A 10,957-nucleotide genomic window follows, 5' to 3' on the forward strand; every position below is an offset into this window, starting at 1 on the left:
TGTTTGACCTCAAATGCAAGATTCAGGCACAAAAGAGAGAGAGCTGGCAGGGATCAGACCAGAAAAAAGGCTAGGTTTCCTACATGGGCTGAGACCCGGAAGACTGGAAAAGACTGCATACTCAAGTGACTCAGGCAGAAGGTAACAATACAAGTGAATTAGCTCCCATAGAGTAATGGGAAAAAAAGTTTCCAAGTACCCAATGATGAAAAACCAAAGGTTTTATTAACTACCGGTAAGGGCACTGTTAGGTGTAAGTGATGTTGAGTATTGAGATGTTAGAGTAAGATAATGCCCAAAGGCTGTTGACCATTTAGGGAGACAATCCTTGATACTCTGCCAGGCTGGATCCCCTGGCTTGGAGCGAGGAAGGCCTGTCTGCCCCTGATAGTGAGATTGAGACCATTAGCTAAGATGGAATTCCGCTGTTCACTATTTGTGACCCACGCTGACTCCATAAATTGTAGGATATCTGCTAGAGATAAGCAAACCAAATGCAAATAAAAATCACCCCGAATTCCATTCCCAGGGATGGTCCCTACCAACATTTTTGTCTTATATTTAGCATATATGTGTGTGCGTACACGTGTCTGTACTAGACAAACGGCATCATCTGCAGGCAGGCTATTTAGATTCCTTAACTTGAATTTATTCATCTGCAAAATCAATATAATAATATACTTAATAAAGTGGTTGAATAGATTAGAACACTAATATTTGATTATGAAGTAAGTACACATATGTAACCTTTTCACTCATCAATGAAAATGAGTATTTTCCTGTCATTAAATAGTTCATTCTTTAAAAATTCTTTCAACAGGTGAAAATTCTATTATGCACCCTAATTTATTCCATTAATTCCACTTTGTTAAATACTTAAGTAATTTACTGTCTTTCATTATTATAAATTCTGCAAGAAAGATGTGAGGAATTCTCTGTGTACATACATGTTAGTTTTCTTGGGATAACGTTTGACTTGTCTTGACAAATTTCTCTTCAAAAAGACTGAATCAATTTTCATTCTCACCAGCATTTTCTTATGGTACTTCCTGGGAGTTATAATTTTTTTAAGCATTGAAAATTTGTTATTCAAAAAATACATCATCGTGATTTTATTTTTAATTTCTGGTTCTGAATTTCTTGAACGAATATATCTGAATGGATATATCGACTAGTGGAAGACATATTTAAATTTTAATGTTAGAAAGTCAAGGTGGCAGAGTAGTATTTATATTTCAATTCCAAATACTCTTTCAATACTTATTCACTTACTAAAGAAAAATTATAACTTTGCACATAATGTAAAAAAATTAAATCAGTCAAGAGTTGTCAATTATTTTCTCAACATCTAATATATAATATTTAGCACAATATGAGGAACAAAAATATTTTATTTAGGGGCGCCTGGGTGGCACAGCAGTTGAGCGTCTGCCTTCGGCTCAGGGCATGATCCCGGTGTTGTGGGATCGAGCCCCACATCAGGCTCTTCCGCTATGAGCCTGCTTCTTCCTCTCCCACTCCCCCTGCTTGTGTTCCCTCTCTTGCTGACTGTCTCTATCTCTGTGAAATAAATAAATAAAATCTTTAAAAAAATTTATTTAACTTATAGTTACTTTCCCCCCAAAGTAATTAAGGGAACTTATGAATGTGCAAATGAAAAAATACAATTTAAGACCCTTCTCCCAAAAAGTTGGCATGTAGTTTGTTCAGCTCTCAGTTCCTGACTTTGAGAAGTAAGACAGCTTTCTGGAGGGTTAGCAAAGAGAATAATTTACCTAGATTCTCTTTGAAATTGTGCAAAGATACAAAAATGTGAACCACTGCCATGTTACCTTAAAAGAGCCCTGACTTTGATGACCAAGATCTGGGATCCGAGCCCAGCCAATTTACTGACTAGCCATGTACGCTCAAGCAAGTCATTGTACCTTTCTGATCCTTAACTCTTAATCTGCAGAGGGATGTGGGAAATGAGTATATATTGAATACTTGTGCTGGGTGCTTTTGCTAATATAAATGAAATAAATAATTCACTCATGGTTTTATTGCAAGGATTCAATAAAAAAGAATGTAGCAACCATAACTGTTATACCAATGTTATTGTTACCATCATTTTTTTATATTAACAGCCTCCATAAAAACAGCACAGAAAAGTACTGAGAGCAAAGACTTCTAATGTGTTTCTGATACAATGTCATAGGGTGGCTCTGTGGCACAAGGGACAGTGCACTGAACTACAATGCGATATTATAGATTGCTCTCATGAGCTCTGCTTTTCCACTGAGCTGTGAGGCTTGCAGGAGATGTCCAAACACAGTCATGAAAAGGAAATGGGGGTCTTTTTTCATCCACCTTCCAATTTTCTACAGTGTAAAATAGTGGAGGAAGAAGTCTTAAATTCAAATAGAAATTTTAAATCACAAAATTTCATTTCTCAGTTTAAAATGCACAAATTGGGACCTGTTATAAAATTATCCACTTTCGGATTCAATTTGCTTCAAGATGAATGGCTTTTTACTCTTTGATTTTTAGGGTTATTTATATCCTAGATTTATGCCATATAATTCCTTCCTTATTAATAGTGGAAGATTAAAAATCTCTAAAATGTAGCTATTATTAAGTTATTTATACTCTTAAGATTTTATTTACTTCTTTATTTTGAGAGAGAGAGAGGGCGGAGGAGGGATGAGGGAGAAGGGGAGAGAGAATATCAAGCAGACTCACCCTGAGCACACACAGCCCCACACGCGGCTTGATCTCATGACCCTGAGATCATGACCTGAGCTGAAATCAGGAGTCACCTGCTTAACTGACTGAGCCACCCAGATGCCTCTATTTATATTCTTAACAACTTAATATTCCTGATGCAGGCCAGCGCCAAAGACACAGGATGTCTGTATGCCGCAATACACCATCGGCTCATTGCACTTCGGAGCTTCGATAAACAGAAAGGTGTAAATCAAGCTGAAAGCCAGTCAGAAACAATCCTCCAACCATTAAACTGCGAAAGCTGTGATGAGGATGAGGATGATTTCATCCAAGTCACTAAAAATAGATCAGGTAAATAACTTTTCTTAGGTCAGTGGCATAAGAAAGAAATCTGCACAATCCTAATACATGAAATAGATTTTTGTAAGGTGCAACTAATCTCTTTGAAGTGGATGGGAATTAGAGTCCTAGCTCTTTGGGATCAGAAGAAATAGGTTTGGAAATCATTGTCTTCTATATGTGGCCTTCATTAGGATTTTACAAAAGTCATCCTCATTGTGATGCCCATATGTCATTTGCACATAAATTTAATACTATAAAGTCTTACACTGATACACTGAAACTAACCCATTTATTCATATTTCTCTTCACTTGCTCTCATTTTCCTATTATTGCCTATAGTAGAAGAAATTATAAATATAAAGGTAAAAGCACATTACGATGGAGCCCACCAGGCAAATCTGGCTTGAAATACTGAAACTCCTATTTATCTCCTTTTTGGAATTTGACTGCTTTATTCTCAAGGACTTTTTTTGTCTAGGACAAACAGTATTATTTTTTTTTATTGTGTCAGGATTCATGAATTGAGCAAAGTTAAAGTGGGACCAGTAGTTAGCAGATTTTTAGGTTTCAATGCTTGTCCTGATGAGTAGATTTAAAGGTACAAAAAAATTTATTATTATTTTTAGAGAGAAGCAGTGTCAAGGAAATAATAATCCCGGCTTTGTTATTTAAATGGTGCCACGTATTTTCAGTAATAGTTTCATTGAGGCCTGAATTCGGCTCTACAGAGAACTGAGTAACATATTACAAAGACAGTGTGTTAGCAAGCATTTTTCCAACTTTTAATCATTTTGAATCTTAAAGGTAACTTAATCGTACGTAATTTAAGAATCTATCAAAGTATATGTGCAAAACTTGATGAAATATCTTCCCTTGCCTAATACTAAAAATGTAATCAAGAAGAAAAATGCACAAAATATGCAGGTGAGGATTATAAACTGTGTGACTCAGTGAGCCAGAGAACTAAGTGAATGATTTTTCTTGTCTCTATTAAACAAATGGTTTCTTATTCTTTAAAATGTGTGAGATGTATAAATAAAATTATCTTTTATATTGTTTATATTGTCAATGAAATGGGGTCTATTAGAAAATGAACTGTTATCCATTAGAAATGTTAACTCAAAACAGGATTCAATGGTAAAATTCATCAACAACAGTCACACTTAGGAAGTCTATATTTTATTATATTCCATTTTAGGAAAGAGTAATATGCAACTATTTCGTATAAGATGAGAAACAATGGAAATAATGCAAAGTAAATGTCAATCATATGGACCCACCCTTCCTCTGCTATTTTTCCCTTTTCACTTAGTACTTACTCCAGGAGGTGTTGCATACAAATGCTAAACTGTTAGGAAAGCAATAAAAAGTCCATTTTTTAAAAAAAAATTTTGTTGCCTGTGAATTAAGGAAGGGTTTAATTATCTGAAATATCATGTTTAAAATTAGCAACATTTCCAACTATTACGTATAAAATGTATATTCTATATATTGCATTTCCTCACAGTAAGCATATTCATGTGTTTGATATTAAATCTAATCTGAATATAACATTTTATAATATTTTAAATTTATATCACAGATCCTTCTAGGTGGACCCACAGACAGTCGGTTGCCTGTTCATGAGCGCTATCTACTATAAACGTGACAACATCTACAAAAAGATTGGTCACCTTACCGAAAACACTAAGCCATCCTAACTAAATGAGAAGATCCTATTCACTCCTTGAAGAGTTTTTATAGCAAAGTTCACGAAAGATAATCTGTTGCAATTAAGATTTTTCTCTTATATAGTCTAATAATTGCAAGGTTTTACATTCTGATTATTGTGGAGAAAATGACAGAATTTAAGAAATACGTGGACTTTGGAAGTTCAAAATTTATCATTTTTGAAGAAGCTAATTTAGAATAGGATTTGATAATTTGGACTATTCATCACATTGGTGGCTATAATAGTCAAAATAAATTGCTGGATTTGATAAATATCCAACTAAAATATTTTTTCAGTCGTACATTGTCTGGTCATAAAACAAATATTTTACAAGATTTCCAGTCATTTCTTCCAAAGCACTATCACTGCATGCTAACATTTCAAGAAGTCATGTTTCTCTTCTGGGAAATGTGTATTTTCATTGAACCTTTGGATTTACTAATACTATGAGATTATACATTCATGGTATGAATTCCTTTAAAGATAGTATTGTTCTTAGACCTGTATCCATTGTACCTTGTATATGCTTGACTCCAGTTCAGCTTCCAATAGTTGTTGAAGGGACGAACAAGAACATTAACTATGTAACAAAACAGTAAGTATCCAAAAAGTAAAATATGTTAACTTGTTCTTTGCTTTATGTAATTAAATTGTCATTAATATTCTAACGGGTGTAGCTGTATAGAGACCTTTTTAAAAAACAAATACATTCATATATACCCAAATGAATTTTTTTCTTCAATGCCATTATTGTGGTAGACTGTAATAATTTCACCAACTGTGCAAAAAGGTTTTGATGCTCCTCTTTTGAGATTTGCCTCAGAACACTTTATGAGTTACACAAAAAATTAGTGCTTCTAGCCATATTTCATTTTTCCAATCCAGTTTGATCATCTCATGACTTCAAAATGACTTTTGATTGTGATTCCTAAATATTCCCCTGTGAGAGACATCTTAGTCTTCTCAGGGTGTCATAACAAAATAGCACACCGTGCAGCTTCAACAGTATAAATTCATTTCTCCCAGTTCCAGAGGCTGAGAAGTCGAAGATCAAAGGGTCAACAAAATGGGTTTATTCTGAGGCCTCTGCTCTTGGTTGTAGGCTGCTGCCATTGCCTCCCTCGAGTGTTCACAGGACCTCTTTGTGGGGGCCCAGGCAGAGAGAGAGCAAGCTCCCTAGTGTCTCTTCCCATAAGGGCGCTAATTAGACCATTAGACCAGGGCCCTGCCCCCATAAACTTATCTAACTCTAATTACCCCCAAAGCCCCATCTCCAAATTCCATCACATTGGGGGTTAGGGCTTCAACATATACATTTGGGGGAGAACATAAACATTCAGTCCATAACTAGGGAATAGGATTTATAATTCCAAAATGATTGCTGAAAATTTTTTGAACAATGACAACACATTAGGAATAATGGATCTAACTTCACTAAATGCTACTTTGAAGAACAATATTCATTTGGATATATACATGCGAATACACATTTTTTTAAGTTACATTATTTTGCTACAGTACCTTTTATAGTAATAAAAGCAATTATTTAGATATAGATAGATTCATACATACACACATACACATAGATATAGTAAAACCCAAGCTAATGCCTGATAGTTTGGCATATGAAAGTTCAATTAACTCTTTTAGACTCTAAGTATATAAATTGTTCAGAGTTTTGCTCTTTCCCTATAACTTAGTAAAATTTAGCTACTAAGAGAGGCTCATTCATTCTAGTGACTATAGAAGAAATATAGCAACATTCTAAATTAAGCAATGATTCAGGAAATGGAAAAGAAAAATTAATGTGAGAGAGGAATAGAGAAAGGTTAGAAGAAAAAAAATCAAAGACTAGCTCTAGCATAAAAGGAAGAATAAAAACAATGGGAAAACAAAAGTTTAAAGTTTGGGTTTTTTAACCCCCAAAAATGCCTCTGATGCAGAACACAGTCAGTGGAAAATTTTCTTTAGAAGTGAAAATAAACAGAAGGACATCTGGAGAAGAAATTAGAGTTGGTTCTCTTTTCCTGTAAGATCTTAGCTGATATGGTAACATTGTGATTGCACTGAATTGCTAAAGTAAAGCAGAGAACAGAGATCTTGATCTTCCTGACATGTTCATTCTTGTGCTCACTTTAGGGTGGAGATAAAGCAATATTTTCTCAATCCCTCAAATATTTTAATATCATTTGAATTCATTCTTTCTTTCTTTGATTTTCCTTGTACTTCTCTGAATATACCAAGCAAAAAAAAAAATTAGACTACTTTAATTACTTACCTACACATTAATGTCAGTGCAACAGAATAAAAATAGAATATCAGGAAGGCAGAGAGAAAAAGTGAAAAATTCTGGATTATTACATGGTTACCAACAGCAGAAACATGATATTCAGCTTATGACTTTTAAACCATTTTCTATCCACTCTACTATTTCTTCTTACAATCTTTGTGCAAATATTTAGTAATATTTTGGAGGGGATAATAGAAGTAGAAACATCTTCTAGTTTTTCTTTGTCCTATATCTTCATCTAACCTTCTTCTTTTTGGCTTTTCTACATATGTTGACCTTTCTGTAAGGTGAAGAGATCATATACAATGATAATCATTTTCATAAGTTATTAGGTAGATGATTTCAAAGCATACATCTTAGATTTTGATAGAAGCTGCTTTTTGTCAAAATTTACTTAAATATTTCCCAAATACACTAGATATATATTTAATATGATATCTAATTATATATCTTATATTCAAGTAACCTTAACATTCTTCTCTTTCAACAGGACTTTAGACTCTACCAAGTTATTCAGCTTAATTATGGACCATCAAAATATTCTCTCTTAAAATATTATTTTACATCCATTACTGTCAAAGCCAGGAATCCTTTGACCTTGCAAGGATTAATATCCTATACAAGTCTTAGAATATGTCATTTAAAAAAAGGGTGTGTGTGTATCTTTCATAGAGTCACAATGTACATGAAATGGGTTGGAAGGATACATCTTAACCTTTGTAAATCCTCAAATTGTGAATATCACAATGATATATAACCTTTCCCACAAAATGTTGAGAACAAATAAGCTTCTTGAGATGTGGTTACCAGGTGGTTGGATAAGCTCACTTACTAGAAAAGTGTATCAGCTCTGCTAGAGATGGGGTTTGAGTTTTTGAAACTCGGTAACATTACAGATTGTTTTAGTAGTTTGAGGGTTTTGAAACTCGTATTAAATCCATGAGTGCAAGCACTTCTGTTTGTTTTGCAACGGACAAATCACACCCACAGTACTGCATGATTTTTGACATCAGACTTGGAGTGGACAAACTGGAATACATGAACACATTTAAAGTTTCTAAGATGATATTTGGAAACTGTGGCATTGGAGAAGTTATTGAAATAACTGGCAAATGTGTAGCCTAATAAAGACTTGATGAAATAGTTTTCAAACAATTAGAAGTTTGCCAAAACTTCTTAATTTCTGCCAAGCTAGTGGATATAAAAGACTATTTCAGTGAAATTACCTTAATTTGTATTTTTCTTGTGCTTGTTTCTTCTAAGAAATTCCTGTTCATAATCTTTGCAAACCTAAGCATGCCATTTTCCTCTTTTAGTGGCTTCTTAGCATATACAGGATAAAAGCCAAGTTTCTAAGCATGGATATAACACTTTCCATGTCTTTCCCCAATCTTCCTGCCTACCCTCACTTCCCACTGTGGCCTGCCTCCCTCTAAATTCTCTAGCAATTCAAAACTGCTATTTCATTGCTTCATACTTTTGCTCATGCTGTTTTCTCTGTGGAAATCCTTATGATAACAAGGTGTTGGAATAGTGAGAAGAGAAAGGACCTTGAGGATGTTCAAATTATACATGAGTAACTCACACCCCGCGGAAGTTAAGAGTTGTGCTTAAATTTCCACTGCAAGTCACTACTAGCACCTGCCATGAGGCAAAGTTCCTGACCAGAAGGGATCAGTGACCTACTAAAAGTAGACATCAGCTTTCATTGTGTTATTTCCTATTCTAATATACTACCTGGCACACAGTAGGGACTCCATAAATATTCAGTGAACCCATGAATGAATGTTGTTGGTGGCGGCTAGCTGAAAAGAAGAGTCCAGATTCAGGATCAATTTGGGCTTGACAGAACCTTAGTATCACTGTAGTTCAACACCCTCATTTTATAGATGGGGAATCTGAGGCCCAGAAAGATGAACTGACCTGCCCAAAGTCCACAGGCTAGTTATTGATAATGCTAGGACTATGAAGAAGCAAAGGGGGCGCCCAAGCAAGTGGATATAAGGAGCAGGAAGGATGAACAGTAGGACATGGATTGCCTTTTGATTCTCCCCTTGTAATGGGAGAGTTTTCTTCCACTTCCATTAGTACTAAGTCAACCCAGGGCCATGTGTAACTATTCCAGTAGCGCCGAGTCTCCTTCCTCCTCTTACCTCCCAATCCGCTCAACAGTTCCAAGCCAGATAAACAGTCATCTTTGTTTTCAGAACTCACTTCTTTCCAGTTAAGAGCCTTCAAAAGGCTAACTACAGTCAATAGAATGAGGTCCAAATTACTAACATTCTTCTTACCTTTCTCTGTTGACCTATCTACCTTTTCAATCGTATCTCCCCATCTAGAAATGCTCCACTTGGCCAGATTCCTCTACCCATTACCCTCTAATTTCCTCAAAGTCTACCTGTCTTTCTCCCGTTGGGCTGATAGTTTTTTGGTTGTCTGCAGGGGCTAAAACTTGTGCAGTTCCACAAGGCGCCATGCTGAAATGGGCCAGGCACTCTGCTTACTGCGGTCTTGCAATTCTTAATAATTTCTGAGCAAGAAGCTCTGCATTTTCATTTTGCACTAGGCCGCACAAGTTGTGCAGATGGTCCTTGGTCGGTCTCCTTGGCCCCTAGCCCAGCATTGGTTATATCGGCCATCCGACTAGACTTGGTTAAATGAAGGAATAAAGAACCTAGTCTTGTGCGCGATACTGAAAGGGTCTATTTTTATATGGGCCGATAGTGCAATAATGAAACCCAAGGGAGGAGGGGCCCAGAGACACCTGCTCTCCCGCCAGGCGCTCGAAACCCCACCCGCAGCCCCCGCGCAGCTTCAGACCGGTTCCAGCTGGATTCCTAGGGCAGCTCAATCGCCAAATAGAATTCCAGCCCTTCCTTCGGCCGCAGCCAATCCCCGCCGCTCCTCGGGCTCCGAAACCGCAGCTGGCTCTGATTGGCCCACAGAGTTGGGGGCGGACGGGTGGGTTTGGTGCCCACCCAGGAAAGGGGGTGGAGCCGGGTGTGGGCCCCCGGGAGGCGAAGCGGCCACTGCGCAGGCGTGGATGGAAACGGATACACAAACAAACAAAACCCACCATCCTGAGGCCTCTAGCTCTTCCCCGCCCACCTTTCTCGGGCTTCGTCTCTCCCGCCTCCCAGTCGCCCGGCTTTCCCCGCCCCCGCCAACGTCTGGGCACGTCCCCCTCGCGGCGCGAGCCACGCACGGCGGTGCACTTAACCTCTCCCCGCCCGGCGCGGAGTTAGAGGCCGGGGCGGCGCGGGCGGCGCGCACTGCTGGTGGCGGGGAGTGGAGGCGAGAGCCCGGGCCTGCAGCCCCGCCGGGCGGAGGATGACTTGCTACCGAGGCTTCCTGCTGGGCAGCTGTCGGCGTGTGGCGGGCGGCCGGGCGGCGGTGCTGAGGGGGCCGGGCGCGGGAGGCCCCGCCGCGCGGCCGCGGCTCTGCGGTGACGGCGGCGGCCGGCGGCACCTGGGGCAGGGGCAGCCGCGCGAGCTGGCGGGCTGTGGCAGCCGCCCTGACGGCGGCTTCCGCCCGTCGCGGGTGGTGGTGGTGGCCAAAACCACCCGGTACGAGTTCGAGCAGCAGCGGTACCGTTACGCGGAGCTCTCGGAGGAGGATCTGAAGCAGCTGGTGGGTCCCGGCGGCCCCCGCTCCTCGTTGTGTGTGGGCTCGGCCCCCGTTCACTCCCAGGCTCGGCCGCGGCTTTGTGGTGTGGCGAGACCTCTCGGGACCACCCTTCTTCCTGGGCGCCCTAGATGCCCTGCCTTCCCGGCTCGATGACCTCCACTCCCTCTGGCTTCGCTCGTAGACACCCCCACCGCCGCGCTCTGTGTTTGTGTGTGTCGAGAGGGAGAGGGAGGGAGGGAGGGAAGGAGAGAGTCACTGTTACTGTAGAGACCCCCCCCCCC

At 39.2% G+C, this 10,957-nt stretch overlaps 2 protein-coding genes across 6 annotated transcripts in view; both read left to right on the plus strand.

Annotated features, from left to right (window-relative positions):
• Positions 1-8,241, plus strand: part of RANBP3L (RAN binding protein 3 like) — a 47,323-nt gene extending 39,082 nt beyond the window's left edge. For 3 of the 4 annotated variants that reach the window (XM_008692630.2, XM_008692632.2, XM_008692631.2), the window contains 2 exons: positions 2,868-3,057; positions 4,631-5,431. In XM_008692630.2, coding sequence (XP_008690852.1) covers positions 2,868-3,057; positions 4,631-4,674 — 234 coding nt within the window. In that variant the 3' untranslated portion in view covers positions 4,675-5,431. Of the gene's footprint in view, positions 1-2,867; positions 3,058-4,630; positions 5,432-7,539 lie in introns of those variants that run through there. The other variant, XR_569138.2, reaches the window with a different exon arrangement.
• A 2,138-nt stretch (positions 8,242-10,379) lies between these two features.
• Positions 10,380-10,957, plus strand: part of NADK2 (NAD kinase 2, mitochondrial) — a 42,385-nt gene continuing 41,807 nt past the window's right edge. For both annotated transcript variants that reach the window (XM_040630497.1, XM_040630498.1), the window contains exon 1: positions 10,380-10,679. In XM_040630497.1, coding sequence (XP_040486431.1) covers positions 10,380-10,679 — 300 coding nt within the window. The remainder of the gene's footprint in view (positions 10,680-10,957) is intronic.

Source organism: Ursus maritimus, unplaced genomic scaffold, assembly GCF_017311325.1.
Source record: "Ursus maritimus isolate PB19 unplaced genomic scaffold, ASM1731132v1 scaffold_15, whole genome shotgun sequence".
Lineage (NCBI taxonomy): Eukaryota > Metazoa > Chordata > Mammalia > Carnivora > Ursidae > Ursus > Ursus maritimus.